Below are 20,599 nucleotides of genomic sequence, written 5' to 3' on the forward strand. Positions count from 1 at the left end.
TCACATCCAATTTGTGTTTCTGAAACATTCTTGGAAATGTAATTGAAGTAAAAGTTTGTCTCTTCTTTTCAGCTGTTATAATTATTTGTACTAAGGGGCCGGGTAATTCCTCAGATGCAAAAGTTGATATTGCTGTAATACAAATAAGCCCATATTACAGGAGGAGCATGTTAGTTAATCACTGGCCATTAATCTTGGCCCGTTTGTTTTCCCAGGTGGAGGCAGTGAACTCTCACAGAGGAAAACAGGATTTGCTCTCATGAAAAGGGCAACTGACAAATAACCACAATCCACCGTTCAAGTACAGAAATCTGTGAAAGTTTGTTTCGAGAAACATTGTGAAGCACACACATTTAAACACCTAACTAATGGAATTTAGAAGCCATAATATGAGCTATATTTAGTTTGGATGCGAATAAAAATGAAGAATACAGCACATTAAATAGGTTGGACAGTTGTGTACCTGGGCGTTAATTGTTAAAGGCATAAAAAAATACGCCTTTCCAGGACAATTTTTTTAAAACTATTCAATCTATCATGAAACTATCGGTAGAACTGTTAACTAATCAAGCAACGCTACAAGGCTACAAAATAGCTAGTTACTGCAACAGCAACGATATTTCAAAACCAAATACCTCCTCTATAATGCTAGTATGCTGGCTTTCTGTTTGTTACTCATCCACAAATGGTGTATTACGTTTATTTGGTGTTATGGAAATTGCTGCAAAATGAAGCTAGACGGCTTAGCTGATCCTCAGACCCTCCGATTTAGCCTTATTCTGCTGTAATTGGAAGCGACTTGTGCTTCTAGCTCCTCTAATCGCACTTCAGCGGAGAGTGTCCTGTCTAGTCACGAACCCTTGAGCACAGCCCTCAGGTTCAAATACTCCATGTTAGAGATGTGTGCTCAATCACACAATGGCCACTCAAGCTGGCTGCCTCTTGAAATGGCCTCCAGTTAAATAAGGAAACACTTTACATTATTCAGTTCTCTGAAACTAAACATTTGCTTGCAAGGCCATGCGGTATGCATTAAGAATCATGAAGTTCAATCAAGGATAAATCCATTGTGTATGAACAGTTGAGTTGAACAGTTAGGGTTAGGGCTCAGTAATCTTGAGTTCCAAGCAAATCATAAACCACAAAAATGACACAAATAAAGAAACATGTGCTGCTTGACCTCTTTAACACTTTATGAATCATAAGAAACTTGTTATTTTTTCTGTCTGGGATGCCAGAAAATGAGGAAGAATGAGATCATTGAGCACTGCTGATGAGGCTGTGTTTTGGGTGATGGTACTTCCTCTATTTTAAGACACAGACTCATTTTCACAGACTATCACACTCAATCGTAGCCTGTGATTCAGCAACAATGCCTGTCCTACTAGACATTAAAACTAATCTACATTATTAAAACTAATCAATCTATAATGGAACTAGTTTTAATGTAATGTAATGTGTGTGTGTGTGTGTGTGTGTGTGTGTGTGTGTGTGTGTGTGTGTGTGTGTGTGTGTGTGTGTGTGTGTGTGTGTGTGTGTGTGTGTGTGTGTGTGTGTGTGTGTGTGTGTGTGTGTGTGTGTGTGTGTGTGTGTGTGTGTGTGTGTGTGTGTGTGTGTGTGTGTGTGTGTGTGTGTGTGTGTGTGTGTGTGTGTGTGTGTGTGTGTGTGTGTGTGTGTGTGTATATATATATATATGTATGCATGTATGTATGCATGTATATACACTCACCTAAAGGATTATTAAGAACACCATACTAATACAGTGTTTGACCCCCTTTCGCCTTCAGAACTGCCTTAATTCCACGTGGCATTGATTCAATAAGGTGCTGAAAGCATTCTTTAGAAATGGTGGCCCATGTTGATAGGATAGCATCTTGCAGTTGATGGCGATTTGTGGGATGCACATCCAGGGCACGAAGCTCCCGTTCCACCACATCCCAAAGATGCTCTATTGGGTTGAGATCTGGTGACTGTGGGGGTCATTTTAGTACAGTGAACTCATTGTCATGTTCAAGAAACCAATTTGAAATGATTCGAGCTTTGTGACATGGTGCATTATCCTGCTGGAAGTAGCCATCAGAGGATGGGTACATGATGGTCAAAAAGGGCTGGACATGGTCAGAAACAATGCTCAGGTAGGCCGTGGCATTTAAACAATGCCAAATTGGCACTAAGGGGCCTAAAGTGTGCCAAGAACACATCCCCCACACCATTACACCACCACCACCAGCCTGCACAGTGGTAACAAGGCATGATGGATCCATGTTCTCATTCTATTTACGTCAAATTCTGACTCTACCATCTGAATGTCTCAACAGAAATCGAGACTCATCCGACCAGGCAACATTTTTCCAGTCTTCAACGGTCCAATTTTGGTGAGCTAGTGCAAACCGTAGCCTCTTTTTCCTATTTGTAGTGGAGATGAGTGGTACCCGGTGGGATCTTCTGCTGTTGTAGCCCATCCGCCTCAAGGTTGTGCGTGTTGTGGCTTCACAAATGCTTTGCTGCATACCTCAGTTGTAACGAGTGGTTATTTCAGTCAAAGTTGCTCCTCTATCAGCTTGAATCAGTCGGCCCATTCTCCTCTGACCTCAAGCATCAACAAGGCATTTTCGCCCACAGGACTGCCGCATACTGGATGTTTTTCCCTTTTCACACCATTCTTTGTAAACCCTAGAAATGGTTGTACGTGAAAATCCCTGTAACTGAGCAGATTGTGAAATACTCAGAGCGGCCCGTCTGGCACCAACAACCATGCCACGCTCAAAATTGCTTAAATCACCTTTCTTTCCCATTCTGACATTCAGTTTGGAGTTCAGGAGAATGTCTTGACCAGGACCACACGCCTAAATGCATTGAAGCAACTGCCATGTGATTGGTTGATTAGATAATTGCATTAATGAGAAATTGAACAGGTGTTCCTAATAATCCTTTAGGTGAGTGAATGTATGTGTGTATATATGCATGTGTGTATATATGTATACATGTATAATATCCACACACACACTTTTATAATATAATGAAATCATCATATTAAATATATTTTTTTAATGTTAAATATTTTTTCAAAATCATAATATTACATTACCATTTTATGCGTTTAATATTGTACAGGAAGCAGCAGTGAAATTACCCCCCAAAAATGCAAATGTAAACCCACTATGCTTAAAATAAACCCACTGATGATCAGCTGCAATTCCGAATTATTCAAATAAAAAGTACTACAAAACTACACATTTCTTGGACAGCAGATGAAAATGTATTAGACAATTATTTGTAATCAGAAGTTATAAAGAGATTTGTGCATAACCTAATTAATATTCATGAGCTAAACCCTCACGTCTATGTTAACCAACAAGAATTTTCAGTCAACCTTGCTTTTTCGACAGGCGCTCTAACAGCTAGTCCAGCACTAACCAGCAAAAATCAGCCCAGAGCCATGTGGAAATTACATGCTAGTGTAAGCTGGTATTTTACAAATAGGCAGGCTTTCATTGCCTTTATGTCCTCTTCATCAGTCTGAATAGAATGTGCTGCAAACTAATCTTTCTGCACTTGGACAAAACTGAAGGAGTAATTTATAGGCATCAAACTTAATTCAGAGTTCACGGCATTAACTGCTGTTAAGATCAAGTTGGTGCGAGCAATCGTAAAATAGAAAGTGATTATGCAAGAGCAGAGCTGAAGCTCAGAGTGACAGAGAGTATGGACTCCCTTGGAAACATGCATGCCAACTATCTGATGAGCAGGACCAAAATTGAACGTGGGTTTCAGTCACCTGGTCTTGCCAAGAGCTTCTTTCAAAATCTGATTTTGATTGGCAGGTCAGAGGGAATATTGAAGAGGTTTGTGGCCCTCGAGTCTTACAGCAGTGGGAATGTCACCCTTCATCTGAAAGGTCTGCCCATTCAAGAGCTGCCACTCGACGCTGAGATGCGTCACAAATGCTCTACATTTCCTGCGATGTCTATCTTTATTGGTGGAGCGTTCCACCTGCGTACCCCTGTGTGTCCCTGCAGCCGCTGATAAACAACACAAATTACCCTGCCACTATCAGACCTGTCTTGTCTTTCAGCTGAGGAGGAGAAGGGAAGTGGTCGGAGAGGGGAAAAAAGTTGGTAGAAAGGGAAAAATATGAACAGGAGAAGTAAAGTAGAGTGAGAGATAAGTCTAGACAGCAGACATAGAGAATATATTAAATAGGCAAATACGTTAAGAGTCTATGATGGATAATTATTACAGTATTACAGTCATTATTATGTTTCTAGCATGTTTGGCAACAGTTCTTCTAACCCTAATTGATGGAGTGTGTAGATTTTCATTTCTTAAACAACCATGTAGGAAGACACATCATGGCCATATTCCAGGACGACAATGTCGAGATGCATCAGGCTCAAATTGTGAAAGAATGGTTTGGAGGGAGCATGAAGAATCATTTTCACACAGGAATTGGCATTCATTGAAAGTCTTTGGGATGTGCTGGAGTAGACTTTACAGACTTGACCAAAAATGTACTGTATGCACCTCTTGATGGAAATAACATCACAATATTTAATTGAATTATTTATAGCTGTGGTTCTTGACCCATTCCAATTGAAAGCCACTTGATTTTCAAAAACAATGTTTAGAAAATTGGGCTATAGGTTAAATTATACGCCATGTTTTTCTCGTGTCATTATGACTAAACTGCTGATTACCACAAATTTGAAGTATTTTTAATGAATTAACCACAATTATTTGTATGATATCAGAAGTTTCAAAAACAGTTTTTTATTAAAAGTTCGAGGAAAAAAAAAAATTCCAATTACATTTTCCTAAAAATTGTAAGTTAAACATTTTTAATAAATAGAGGTGTAACGGTACACAAAACTGACGGTTCGGTACGTACCTCGGTTTTGAAGTCACGGTTCGGTACGGGTTCGGTACAACAGGGGAGAGAAAACTAAATATAAAATAGCTTTTTTTTATTAAACAGTGGTTTACTGAACAAATGGTGTCTGTCCTTCAATGAATTCAATTATTACTAGGGGTGCACCGATCCGATATTAGGATCGGATATCGGCCGCGATACTGACAAAATAGCTGGATCGGGGATCGGAAAAATTAACAGATCCACAAGCCGATCCAGGTGTTTTTTTCCGTCGCAGCAGAACCTACGTCATTCGTCAGCTTCACGTGTGTCGCATGCTAGAAGGGAGCGAGCCAGAGAGTCGGCTGTGTGGAGGAGATATTTCACGCTTGCCACGCCAACTAGTTCGTCGCGGTTTCGAGGGTATTACTGCAAAGTCAGGGTCTTTCCTGCATTGACATTTTTTTGACGGCCAAAGCCTAATTTGATGAGTTATTGTGATTTACGAGTGATGTAGAACAGATGCTGCGCTTGTGACTGAGTGACAGAGAGACCGATCTGAGAGCTCCTCCCCCGCGCGCGCTCTCTGGGTCTTCAAAATAATCAGTGTTCGCTCTCATATTTCACATATTAATCCAAATCAAAAGCTCGGAAGACCGAAACCATGTTGCACGTGACACATTCGGACAATTTTGTCCTTGAATTATCACTGGGTGTGAATTGCGCTCAAAAAACATTGACTCTTCTCTGACCAGCTGACATAAAGCATACTTTCAATAAGCGGGAGACAAATTATATCCAGTTATGAAGTGTTTTCTGTGTGTTGACATCTTTCGCGATGTTCTAACAGACGGGATTCGCACACAACGCGTCTGCTAATGTCCGATTCGTGACCTAATGACTCCTTTGAACCGAATCATTTTAACGACTGGCCAGAACAACTGATCTGTCCAACACTGAACTCATGAACTCAGTTTATTAATTTACTCAGAACGCAACTGAAATGAGAACACAAGTGTGCTTACCCATTTTAGCAAGAGTGGGTAGTAAGAATTATTTTTAATTATCAACAGTATTTCATCTTATTTCTGTTGACAATGTGTAGTAAAATAAATAGGCCTAGCCTACAATCATTTAATCTGGAGTGAGGTGAAACCAGAACAAAGTTGTTATTAGCTAGCTGAAAATTTTTATTAAATTGCATATGGTAGAAAATTTGACTATTTGTTAATTTGTAATACTACTTTTTAATATTGATATGATTATATACCAAAACAATTATCTGTAGTGTAAAAAATGTTTGGTAACTGTCAGATTACTATTGTATGTTTGACCAATACACTGTTTTTTTGTTTCCACTGCTACATTTTATTTATTTAAAGAAGTTAGATTACATTCTATTTTAGATTTGAATCCACAATTGTTTTTTAAATAAATAAGAATTCAACACCTTACATAAATCTGCTATTTTGTCTTAGTTATGTTTAGTTAGTAAAGTCTGGTGCCTTTAGTCTCTTCAAGGAAGGTATAAGGTGGAAGATATACAGTTTATTATTAATTCAACAATATATCGGATCGGTATCGGGTATCGACAGATACACAAAGCCCAGGCATCGGTATCGGTATCGGGACTGAAAAAGTCGGATCGGTGCACCCCTAATTATTACAAAGTTTATTTAAGATAAAACGAGTGTAAACTATATTAGGGAGCCCTTACTTGCACATTACTATAATATAACAGAGCCCAAATTAGCCTAAATTCAGTAGCTATTTTTTTTTTAGACATAATAATCAACACTCAAATAACAAACATGTAAACTTCGTATAAGGCAGTTTTGCATGAACTTCTAAATCTAATTATAAAATTATGTTTTACTCCCGTTCGTTGTTGAAATATAATAATTTATACACAGTGGCTGTCATTTTCAAGACATTTATTTAAACATACATTAAATAATCAAGACATCACTAACAGGTTAAGTAGAATATAATGAAGATATAGGCTAATATAGCATGTATTTAGCAAAAGAGTTCATTTCTCAAGTGAACTAACCAGCTGTGGACTCTGAATGACTTCTGAGGTGAATGTAATGCTACGTGATATTGTTTACAAGCTGTTTTATTGACGTCTTTCCGCAGTTGAAAGACTGGTTTGATTACACGACATATGATACATTTCAGTAAGTTGTAATGTATCCTTCAACATACCTTAACATGTTGATACATGTTTATTCTCTGACTAGGAAAGAAGAGATGATCGCGTTCACCTGCACACCGAACTGACGAGCATATACAGTGATCTGTCACGTCAAAACGGCATTTATCGTTTGAATTTCCTGATAAAATGGACAGAGTACCTAATATGTTCATGGGGGAACTCGGATTGAAGTATGTTCCGCACATAAAACAAGCCGACTGTTAACTGTTAAAGACTGCATTCGGTGCCGTTTGGTACACACGTGTACTGTACCGGAAGTCCTGTACCGAAACGGTTTGGAATGAATATGTGTACCGTTACACCCCTAGTAATAAATAACATTAAATGTATGAATACATTGAATTAAAACTTAAATTTCAATTAAGTTATCAACCTGCATTGGTCAACCATTACTTTTAAGTACCTTCAACACAAAACTGAGATAAAAATTTAGAGACATTGTGTTATTGAAAAGTCCTTATCTATTCCCAGCACAGAGCACCACTAACTCTCCATGACAACAGGTCTGTAGGCGAGACAACGGTGCTTTGATTCCGGTTCATCAATGTTCATTCAAGGCCTATTTATCATACACTTCCCCATGTTCCCATAAAAGACCACATATACACAGGGCATTGTGTGTGAAGCACAGATGGACACACACTCTCCATTTCCACTGGCACAGTGGGGCACGGTACTCACCCACAGCTGGTCGTCCACACCGGGAGGGTTCTTTTTAATGAAGGCACCATAGTAGGTGGCAATGTTCCTGTGGTGAGAGTATTTCTTCAGCATGTTGATCTCAGCTTTGATCTCCTCCTCCTCGTCCTGTCAAGACACATGCAGCAGGGAATCATGGGATAGCTCACATTCTCCACTCTCTAAAGTAAAGCTTGAGGCCTGTGGGATCACTCTAGTGACCTATAATAAGGTCTGATGGCCCACTTACAGATGCAGGTGCTTTTATTTGAAGCAGAGGGGGAGGAAGGAGGGGCGAGAGAGCACAGGATTAGCTCTTGGCCCCAAGAATTACATCTTGACTGGAGTGTCCCTCTGGGAGCCCCTTGGGACCCCAACTCAATGATCTCCTCTCAAGAACATGCTGGAGGCTACTGATGAACAGCAATTTGAGCTAATGACAACTCTCTTCATCTACCCTCACATTCACTACGGGTCAAACAGTAATTTCCAGGAACAACCCATCCTGGTGATGACAGGTTTCCCACTCGACCAATGCATTTCCATGACTTTTCTAGGCATTTGTGTTTACTGGATGAGGATTTTTTTAAATAATTTTATATAGTACAACAAAAAGCGATTTTAAACCAAATAATTATTAGGGATGCATGATATCTGTACTATATTTATTGCCTGATATTGGAGATTTAGTTTACTGTTATTGTCGATATTAGATATTTAATTGTTCATGTTTATTTCCTCTATTTTTGCATTTAATTTACCTCTACCGTCATGTAATGCTCTCTCTTAAACGGATAGCTCACCTGAAAATGTGTCATCATTTACTCACCCTCAAGTTGTCAAACCTGTATGACTTACTTTCTTCTGCTGAACACAAAATATTATATTTTGAAGATTATGATTAACCAAACAGTTGATGGACTCTATTGACTTCCATTGTAGGAAAAAATACTATGGAAGTAAATGGGGACCATCAACTGTTATTAAAATATCTTCCATTGTGTTCTGCAGAAGAAATTCATACAGGTTTGGAACAACTTGAGGGTTAGTAAATGACAGAATTTTCATTTTTTTGGGGTGAACTATCCCTTTAAAACCAATATCCAATTCTTACACAGTACATGTTGTGATGCCTAAAATCACTTGTATCATTTAAAACAACTAATGTATATATATATATATATATATATAACAAAAGTCTGAATTTATATTTATTATTATAAATATTTTAAAGAAATGACTGACTTTTCTAAGCCTAAAAATTAAAATTTTCATATTCTCTGCTAATTCCAGTGAATCCGGTGAATTATAAAATGTGTCTCAGAAGTCAGAACCTATTGTCTTGACAACCCAGACAGCGTTTTTGAGCATCACAGGCCTTTAACAAACACTTGTATGATGCCCAAAATGATGTCTACGAAGGCAGCCGAATAGGTTTTGTACCAACCATAGTAAAGGGAAGACTGCTCATCCTACCAAACAAGGATCCATGTAACCTGCTAATCAAGTGTTACTCACCCTGAAATAACAGGGGGCAGCCACAGGCCATTACAAATACAACCAACGGTGGCCAGTTAAATCATAACAGCTTGTGAATTGAATTTGCTACAGTATTTCAAATTCTACAACAGCTTATTAAATGCTAAATTGACTTTAGATTAAAAATAAAAAGAGAAATTGGAAAAATCTGCCATTAAAAAGAGCAGGCGTGACTGAAATACTGCAACGGATTAAAAATATTATTCCCAATTCATATACTAACACTGCAGCCCAATGAAATGCAGTACTGCCATTTCAAGAAACTCCACCAGCCTGATCTTTTCTGCTCTATTATAAAGAGGGATGCTAAAAGGTTATTAGGAAGATGTCTACTTTATCATCCCGAGAACTAATGAGGAGAGAACTAAGCATAGAGGATATATGGATATAATAAAAATGTCAAAAATAAGAAAAACTAAGCCTAAAATAAACCTGCAGATCTGAGCTGAGGACTCTTTAAGAGGCTGTGAAAGACCTCAACAGCTTCAGAGTAATAAGAGGTCAACACAAAAAGTACAATGAACATAAACTCACCCCTGTGACATCCATGCACTTGATAGCAGCCAGTTGACCTGTTTTGACATGTCGGCCCTGAAGAGAAACAAACAGAGGTTGTGCTTAGGAAAAGTTGCAAAACTTGGAATATTATTATGACTTCATCATGCCTGTGAAACAAACAAACAATCCACACCTAAATATTAAATTAATAGATTTATAGCATCAAATATTCCAACTCTTGACATAAGAAATAAGCAATGATTTTAACCCAAGAACACAAAATATGTCTTTAGAGAGGAGTGTTATGCTGGAATACAGGGAAAAGTCATGAAATGCAAAATAAGGCTGTTGTTTTTGTGAACATCTTTAATGATTATGCAAGATATTTCTAAGAAAAGCTGACCTCAATTCCAGCATTTTGTGTTTATCCAAAAAAACACGCCCTGAGAAAACGCTTCACAAAAGTGAATTGGCAGTTAATTAGCTCGGCTTTGTTGACAATAGTGTAGGTTACACCTAAACATCATTTGACAACTCCTATCAAAGTAATACAACTCAATGGGCATGTTTGTTTTGTTACATTTTTATTATCTCTTACTATTATTAATATTACTTTTATAATCTCTTAAGCTATGTTTTTGTTTTAAAATGTTTTTTTAAATAGCTGGACTTCAAGTCGTGCACACTTCAAACCATCACTATGCGATTTCTGTCTATTTAAAGGCACTGATAAATACCTCAGTTTTAAACGTAAGGACTTTAGGCATGTTATGTCTGTAAGAATGAAAGCACTGACTTGATATTATTATATGATTACATGATAAACATTGACACTAAGTACAATACAGTTCAAAAGTTGAGTCAGTAATATTTTTGATATTCAAAGGCTGCATTTATTTGATCAAAAATACAGTAAAACAGCCATATTATGAGATATTACAATGTGGAAGAACTGCAAAGATGAATTTTCAGCATCATTACTCCAGTCTTAAGTCATATGATCCTTAGAGAAATCATTCTAATATTCAGATTTCTTAAAGATTATTTTTGTTTGTTTGTTTTATAAACTTATATTTTGAATGAACTTTAAACATTTCACATTTATTATTGGTATATAAATCTTTAAAAAAGACTAAAGTTTGGTTTTTATTTGAGTGTACCCTTTACCCACACAGTATAAGATTCCCTAAAGTAACTGTTCTACACTTTTGAATTGCTATCATGAATGCACAGAGACAGCTATAGCTATTAAAGTGAGCAATGATGACCATAATAAAGAGAACACAGTGTAAAGAAAGTAAGTAGAGTCAACTACCAAAGCAACATGGGCTCAGTATCATTAAACCACCACAAATAGACGCTTTTTAGTTTAAGCACAGGTCAACAGTGAAATACGCAAACAATTCCAAAATCGCAAATCCCATGGAGGCTTGCAGTCGAGGTGGTCTGCCCTGATTCCTAAGGAGGTTTTGCTCATACTTAAAATCAAGTCAGAACAGTTTTTTAAAAAAAATATTAGACTAAAGGTGATGAAAGGCGACTGTGTTGTCGCCTCGCATCGCCTGCATAGGGGGAAAAACAGGACCTGAACACACCAAAAAGACTACAGGCAATGGTCATCTAGCAGAATATATTAGATAAAGCAGATATATTCGTCATTCATAGAAGGGAAATCAAAACTAAAACCAAAAAACACGTCTGACTAGAGCCAACGGTGCAGAACCTGCAAGCAGTGTCTTCCTAGGAACATGATGTCTTCATCCTTATCACGTCCCCATCCCACCGTTGCTTAACATGTTAGTCCCTCTTAAAAGTCAGCATTCACAACTAACAATCACATCACAGGCAGTTTGGGTAGAATTGGTTTTAGGTACAAACTGAAATGAATCACAAAATGAAATCATAAAATGACAGCCTACATTTTCACTTCAAAATGGCGGAAATTTACAAAATGTTGAGTAGTTTGCACCTACTGTTGTCAAACATTAAATGCTCACATTCTTCGATTTGAATGGCCATCTCAATAGTTTTTCTCAAATGTTGTTATCAAATATTGTTGGACAATTTATCGTCCTCAATGTCTATGCTAGGTATGGGCTCGCTTCCTGCTAAAACTAAGTGCCTGGCCTCATGTCCTTCCCCCACATTCCTTCAGACACCAGACAAACAGGTAAAGGGATAGAGACAGCAAAGCACTGGGGGAAGTAAACAGAGGTACCAAACATGGGATATATTGACAGTTAAATGTCGGTAGGAACGGAAATCAGAATAGCCTCTGTAGAAATGTTCAGCCCGAGATGCAGGATTCAATGTAACAAGACGAATGTCCTTGACTATTTGTTATAACTCCAAAAGAGAGATTGTCAGGCAAATGACAAGACCACCTTAGAGGCACCATTAGTGGACAAAAATTCAACTCATGCACAGTCCCTTACCATAGCATAATAACTGTTGCTCCACACACACACACTTGCTTTTCAAGGCCTCAGTGAAAAGATTCGGCTGTCATTCAAAAGAAAAATCCAATCCTCTCTTCTTCCAAATTGAACATGGAGAGTTATTTTACCATCAGCGGGTGTTCAGCCATTGATTTCAATCTAAAACCTTAAGAACATACCGTCTACAACTAAACAAAGATACTACAAACTCTTGACCTTGACAGAACTTGTTTCATCCCACTAATATATAATACTCTCACCTTATGGACTCTGTATTGCACTGCATTGCATTATGTGTGAGCTTCATGAAGTCAGTGGTTTCATAAAATCGCAATTCCATTCAGCCATTGGTCTTTGTGACCTAGATCTGCAGTAACAGCCCTCATGAATGAGGATTACTGGATTTAAAAACGTATATCTTATACATTTCTAGCGCTCTGACTCCTAATGGCATCGCTCAACACTAGGTTACAAACAGGAATAATAATAGAATCGCTCGCTCTCTGCCAGAGTAAACAGAGCAGGAATAAAAGGGGGAGATGATGATGAATAGCACTCGTTCCGTGACGCTCCGTAACACATGGGTCTGCTTCCTCCGATCCTACTCATGAAATCAAAGGCCACAAACTTTAAAAGCCAAGAGAAATAACACGGAATATAGGAATGTGATAATTATTTCGATCTCTGAAACACGGTATCAACGTACCATGGCATTACCACCACATTTATTTTTAAAGGTTCTGATGGCATTCCTGACATCAACACAAAAATAAAATATGTTGCATGTTACATCATCTGCATCAGTGTGAATATTACCGGAGAAAGGCAGAGCTATAGCAGTGCCTTCATACACTTACTGAGTACACAAATAGCCCCCATAACAACCATGTAAGTGGGTGTTTACAGGCTCTGCTTGATGCATGACTTACATTTTTCCCTTCGTCCTCCTGTACTCGTTTTGAATTCTCCTCGTCAGCCAGGTATCATTATTAGCATAAATGAGGTCGGGTCAAAATTGCATAAATGATTGTGATAGTCTTTGCAAACATGGGTTGAAATGTATTACAACAAATGTCACGTTTTGATTTTTTGACATGTTTTGGACATTATTTTGCAGTGAAAGTGTTTATGAACTATAATAATATCTGTATGGTTTCCAGCTATTTTTGCTAATATTCTAGATAACATTTAGATTATAAAAGAAACATCTATATTTATATAAAAATATTAACTATATAAATATAAATTAGTACATTTAAAAGACATACAATAAAAATAAAAGGTCAAAATGTTTGTAAATCAATTCAACCACAAAAAAAGAAAGCATTGGGCTAGTGAAAACATTGGCAGAGTAAGAAATTAAGATTATTATATTTATTATTAAAAAATATATGAATATAATTATTACTTTATCAAATTATTCATTATAATACATATAAAACTGTCAAAATGTAAATAAAAAATAATAGCTAAAATGCTAAAAAAAAAAATACATACATAGAGATAATATAGATAAAGTCACTAATTGTACATTCAAATCTCCTGGTATTTCCTAATTAGCAACAGAAACCAGATACTGAATAATGTCGCTATGAGGCTGCCATAACATGTCAGATTTCCAGTTCGTTTCTGCAGTTTCGGTGACAGACAATTGCAATTTGCCTACAGCGCGAAGGAATCTGCAGACGAATGTTGCCGTTCGACAGTCTCACAGTTTTATTCTGCAGCATTACATGTTTGAGTTAGCGAGAGGACTACAGACAAAGGGCTCCAGGGGTGAGATGACAGGGATCGCCCGCAGTGTCAGGGAAACAACCGGGTTTAATGAGATAGCCCAACTGTTTGAGATGCAGGAGAGAAGCGTGCGTCTCTTAACTCCATTCCCACTGAAACCAATTCGCTAGTGGCTTCTCCGCATGGCTGCAGAGGCACAGTGCAAGGTGAGCATTCCTGATAAGACTAAATTGACTCTTTGAGCGCTCTTTCGACTGGCCTTGAATTGCCGCCACCACCAAAATCGCATCAGTGCAAACTTTTGACCTCCCAGGCAAGCACAGACTAAAATGCATTTTATAGATACTAAGAACAGAATCACAATTGGAAAATAGAGCTGCATGCCCATATTTTGCTAATATTGAGCATTTAAACACTGCCAAGCTTATTCATTGTTTGCAGCAGTGCTGAGCGGGGGGAAAGCATGCACACCAGCCTGCTCCAATCTGTCACATCACAGCAGCTGATCAGCAAAACACTCCACAAGGTACTAAAGTGCCACATAAGGGCTGAAGAAAGCCAGCCAAAACATTCTGAGCTACACACCGACGTGAGGAAAGTTACACCACATCCAAAGACTTTTGGTTTACCATACACTGAGGAGTGAACAAAGCTGAGTGGGATATTCTAATTCATTCTCTATGGGAGTTGAGCGGCAAGGGATTTGTGGGATCGATGGTGGAGTAGAGCAAGCGGTAAGCGAGTCAAAAAGTTGAGAAGTGAGCAATGTCATGCAAATGAGAGGTGAAAACATGCCAGAGTTTCTGTGGTTTTAGTGCACAGTCACATATTGCTACTAGATTTAAATTCAGTTTGGACGCTTTGAATGTGGCGACTGTGACCGGTTAAACAAAAACCTAATAAATGAATGCTTAAGAGTCTATGATTGGATCATTATTGCAGTGATTATTATGTTTTGTGCTGGAGGAGACTTTACAGAGTGCTTGACTCTTGCATTGTTAATACAAGATATAGTCCAAAAATTGATGCAACTTCTTCATGGAAATAACATCACAACATTTATTGAAGAAGCATCAATTTTTGGTCAAGATCATGTATTGGCAATAGGGATGGAACGGTATGAAAATTTCATATCACGATTATAGTGACCCAAATTATCACGACTATCAATATTATCACAGTTTTGTTCAAATGAGATGATCGTGTTCAACAAAAAAAAGGGGGGCACACTGAAAACATTTCAACAAGTTTTATATTTTTGAAGCAAGATTCTATTCTGTGGGATTCCCTTCCTTATAATGGCCATGGTCAATAGCAACGGATTATAACACACCGCACATCCACATCACAAAGGACGTGCTCTTGTTTCATTCAAATGCAACTTGCATCTCTGTTTCTAATTGTATTGAAAATAAAATCAGAGGACTTTACTATTAATACTACTATAATTATTACTTTAACTTCTTGTGATCATCTTGTCTGGACGATTGTTTTGTACACTGCACAAAATGGATTTATAAACAGTCTGGAGAGGATTTGCTGCACGTTTTCAAAATCGTGATAATCAAACACTGTTTTAATGAGAATTCAATTTTAAACTATATTACTAACCGTCAGTACATTTTATCATGGTTTATCGTGAAACCGGTAATCGTTCCATCCCTAATTGACAATGCAAGAGTCACGCACTGTGTAAAGTCTCCTCCAGCACATCCCAAAGACTTTCAATGAATGTAAGGTCTGGACTCAGAGGTGCCAATTCATGAGTGAAAATGATTCTTCATGCTCCCTCCAAACCGTTCGTTCACAGTTTGAGCCTCAGGAATCTTGACGTTGTCATCCTGGAATATGGCTATGATGTGTCTTCCTACATGGTTGTTTAAGAGATGAAAAGCTACACACTCCATCAATTAGGGTTAGAAGAACTGTTGCCAAACATATAACATGCTAGAAACATAATAATCACTGCAATAATGATCCAATCACAGACTCTTAAGCATTTGCCAATTAAATTTTTTTTGACTGGGCAGTGTATATTAAATGAAATAAGAAATATTACTTTTGTAATATTACCTTTTCACAGCAAAAAATAATAATATTTTGCAGTACACCTGCCAAATACTAATGAAAGACCAGTGTGACCTGTGTTTCTCAATTTTTTTTTATGTACATGTGAAGTGAGAGAGTATACTTAAAAAAATAAAATAAAAAAACACTTTCTAGGAGAGGAAAAAACACTGATTAGAATAACACACAAAAGCAAAACAATAAACATAAAAGCAGTAAACACAGCTGCTGATCATAATTCGATACATACGCGAATCAGAATAAAAAAAAAAGACACTTTAGCATAAAACAAATCTAATTTCTAGTCTAAGTATTGCTCTAGAATCATTACAGCTAAACAATCTGAAAAGTCCATTGACGTTCATTGGACAAGTTTTAATGAGCGCTGGGAATACAGTCACTTTTTTTCCGTAACCCTCAAACTGCCCCTCCTGGGATTCGAGCATCAGCCAAGAGTGCCAAGAAATAAAGCCATGGCAAATAATTGAACACAATGTTTTTTTCTCTCAGCGTGCAATCAGCCTATAATCAGTGGGTCTGTCTCTCTTCTGCATACCAATTCAATTACAAAGCCCATTGAGGGCCATTAAAATGCAAGCGGCTCCCCATACAGTAGCCTAGCAACAATTACAGTAAGCAGTGCAGTCCACCGGAGGATAAGAACTGCTGATTGCTCCTCTTTCGCTCATCTAGGCTGATAAACAGAGCTCATGGAACGCTGCCCTGCTGGCCAGCTGGCACAGTTGCTCTGAGCTAAATTAAGTTCAGACAGTTTGCAGTGTGTAGACACTTTGATAGACTTGCTGATGGTTAGTTTAAATGTTGTCATCCAAGTCAGTGCTGGAGAAAACTGAAAAGAACGATAATGTTTTGTTTATTTCAGCCAAATGGTTATTTTACAAGCCTTTTCCGTGCAAGATTAAATAAAGTCTACTCCGCAGTTCTACACTTGGAGAAGTGGCCATTTTGCTGTACCATATTTCAGTTAAATCTACAGGGCAATTGAAGGGAGTGTGTTTGAGCTGCTGTGCTCAAATCCATATTTCTCCGCTTAGATCAGAGTAGGGCAAATTTATGCTTTATCCAATTAAGTTCTGTGCTGGTCTAACCTGTGTTTGACTCCTGAGCAGCAAACAATCTAAAGCACTCGGAAGAGAAAGACAAAGAGAGGACAGCAAATCTAATTTTCTCTTTCTCTTCAAAGAGCAGCGTAGGGGTTTGTACGAAAGGGCTCATACTGGACAGCTTATTAATCCCTCTCGACTCCCAAATGAAAAAAGTTTTTGAAATTTTAAAGGCAGCCTCGAAAATTCATTCGAAGCTCAAGTTCAAGGGAATATAGTACCAGGCGAGCACTGACAAAAGGGAAATTTTGCAAGGACAAAAAAAAACAAAAAAAAATATAGCTAAAAATTCCCAAACACACTGGAGCAATGAAGTGGGGTAATTCACAATTAATAATACACAGTATGAGGAAACGGAGCTTCTAAGTTTTGTGAGATTCATTCCAGCACAATATCCATCCCTTGACCTACATGGAGCAGAAATGTGTGTAAAGCGTGTCGCTGCATGTGTATGTGTGTGAATACACTATTGGCTGCTAATGTGGGCTACTTCGTTTCCCAGGAGAGTGCAAAAAGCAGAGCCACAGCGAGGGAGCGACGAAGGAGAGATGGTGAAACGAAACGAAACGCCAGAGAAAAGAGCAGCAGGGTGGATGGAAATGATTGGCCTGCAGGCCACACTACCATCTCGGTGAGGAGTGACAGTGTTACAAGGTCACAATCAGCCCGTCTCTGTACATCTCGGAAAACAAATCAGTACAGAAAACAGCAATGCAGCTAGACCCTGTTCTGCCAGCGCACATCAGCGCATGGACAAATGAAGCTCAGGGATGGGATTGGCCAGGACAATATGTAGGATTACAAGACAGGGTTTAAAACCAGTGGCTGTGTCCGAATTTTCATATTTTCATAGTATCCTAGGAGTATCCAATCCAATCAACTGAGTACGCAAGGAACGAAAGTGGAGATGACAGAAGGAGTTATAAAAGGTTATTTCATCCTCACCCCAGCTATTACGGTCTAAGAACTGCAAAGTGTTTCTATAGAGAGAGCGAGTCAGTGGACTGATCCACACACACACAATCTTATTTAAACAGACTTATATGCGATTAAATCGACTTTACAGCCCTAACTTTTACTACATTGACAATAACTATATTGATGTTAACAATATATTATGAAAACACAGACTTTTAATGTTAGTTGCGATTGATCGTGATTGATTTTAACAGTGCTAACTTTTACAATATTGACATTTATATTTATGTGAGATGGTGGTCCGGTGGGTTAAACCATGGAACTGATATGCAATTCGCAATGTCCTTGAGCAAGGCACTTTACTCCATGGTGCTCCTGGGGGATTGTCCCTGTAATAAGGGACACTGTTAGTCCCTTTGGATAAAAGCGTCTGCCAAATGCATAAATGTAAATGTATATTTACTTGTTTGTTCATTTCCTACACTTTAATTATGAAGAAATTAAGAAAAAAAGTAAAAAAAAAACGAATTGTCAAAGAGAGATTAAAACGCATATTATTCACTCTCTAGACGAAATGAGTCTTACATGTTCAAAGTACCAAAAAAAAACTAACACACAAATGACGCAAATCTTTGAAAAATAACCATCTCATTTGTAAATGAGATGGTTATTTTTCAAAGATTTGCGCCATTTGACTCAAAGGAAGGTCAAACAAAGCTGTAAACACGGTTACCATGAGAATTATTCCCTCACACCCTGTAAATAATGGGCTTGCAAATAATCCCATTTAAAATAATGGCTTTATTCCGCTTTGATTCTGACAGTTCGGCTTGAAACTGAAGGGAAATTAAAAAAGAGAAGTCAAAAACAAAAAAGGATCGATGGAATAATTCAGTGGGCGCTGAGAGTGTTCAGGCGATAATGGAGAGAGTCAGTCAAGCATGCAAAGTAATTACAGTGAGGCCGGCAGAGCAGGAGCATCCGCCTGGTGACACTGCACATCAGAGCTGCCGCACAGGAAGCCACTGACAAACGGCCTGTCAGTCAGGAACAGCCAATCAGATCGCACGGAGGAAACAGTGATGGCATTTGGCGGCATTCAAAAGGCCAGTCCTTGACACACAAACTCTTCGGGTTAAGGTTAGGGACTGCACTTCCTGAGGATTATTCACATATTCATATCTATTTTTACATATTTGCAAAGATTAAAAGTTTATTACTGAATGAAGCAACAATCAGACCTTATTAAATAAATAAATAGCATGAGCTTATACATTTATAAATAAATATTTATATAATTGAAATAAAATATAAAGTTACAAAACACTACTGTTCAAACATTAGGATGTCTGTAGTTTTTTTGTTTTTGAAAAGTCTCTTATGCTCACCAAGGCTGCATTTATTTGATTAAAAATACATTAAAAACAGTAATATTGTGAAATAGGAAAAAAAATATTTTCAATTTGAATATATTTTTAAATGCAACTTATTCCTGTAATGGAAAAGCTGAATGTTCATACTATAAAATTCATACTCTTGTAGAAATTGTGATCATTTTTTTATTTCACGATTCTTTGAAAGAACTGCATTTATTTTAAACAGAAATCTATTGAAAACATATAAAAAAAAAATGTCCTTACTTTCACTTTTGATCAATTTAACGCATTCATACAATTTTTTTTTTTTAACAGCCATTTAGTCAAAAACATTTAGTCCTGGTCTGCTTATGAATTGGCATTTTAGTACCCAACCTAAATATACTGAAGCTAAAGGCATAGAGATATGTTCACAACATGACTGGTCAGCTTTTATTACGTGCATTTCGTAACAGAACTTACCGAACATCCAACACAATGCTGTGTGCTGGGCTAAATGTGTTGGTTGTATGTGCGTAGCCTACATATGATGGTATTTTGAGCAGCTGAGAACAGTGAAGAGCTTATAAAATGTGTAAAAGAGTCAAAACAGTGGCAGGAATACCTCCGTCACACACACAAACGAAGATCTGCTGCGAAGAGACATGAGCATTCTGTCCTTTTTAGGGTCGCATCTTGTAACATCATGTCCTGTTTATTGTTCGTTTACATATCTTTGGTCTGTGAGCGTTCATATTTCATTCAAACAGCACTAGAGTTCATTTGGAAGCTGACTGAGACAAATGCGTTCACATTTATTTAAATGAACCGCACAAACAGAACAAACACACTAGGGCTCGTTTTAATCGAACCAAACATGCCAAGTGTGAACACAACCAAAGAGGATCTCTCTCCTACACCAACAACAAGAGCAAAGGAAATTCATCTGAAAGACTTAAAACTGCCCTGAGATCAGCCTGCAGTGGAATTCCAGCTCAGGTGAGGGCAGGTATTTGGTGGATTGATTCCAAACCAACATACAGACAGACAAAGCTGCCAAAAGATACAAAACACGCAGGCTGTTTTTCTCTGGCCACAATTCAGAAAATAAAATAAAATGACAATAGCCAAACCAAACGAGAGACAAAGCTGTGGATAAACAAATCAATTATGTAAAACTG

General features: G+C 37.8%; 1 protein-coding gene across 5 annotated transcripts in view; it reads right to left on the reverse strand.

Moving 5' to 3' along the window:
• Positions 1-20,599, reverse strand: part of tnika (TRAF2 and NCK interacting kinase a) — a 117,524-nt gene that overhangs the window by 56,075 nt on the left and 40,850 nt on the right. For all 5 annotated transcript variants that reach the window (XM_079819091.1, XM_079819089.1, XM_079819088.1 and 2 more), the window contains exons 3-4: positions 9,819-9,875; positions 7,749-7,874 (exon numbers count right to left, since the gene is read on the reverse strand). In XM_079819091.1, coding sequence (XP_079675217.1) covers positions 7,749-7,874; positions 9,819-9,875 — 183 coding nt within the window. The remainder of the gene's footprint in view (positions 1-7,748; positions 7,875-9,818; positions 9,876-20,599) is intronic.

This window comes from Gobio gobio, assembly GCF_949357685.1.
Source record: "Gobio gobio genome assembly, chromosome: 6".
Taxonomy (NCBI): Eukaryota; Metazoa; Chordata; class Actinopteri; order Cypriniformes; family Gobionidae; genus Gobio; species Gobio gobio.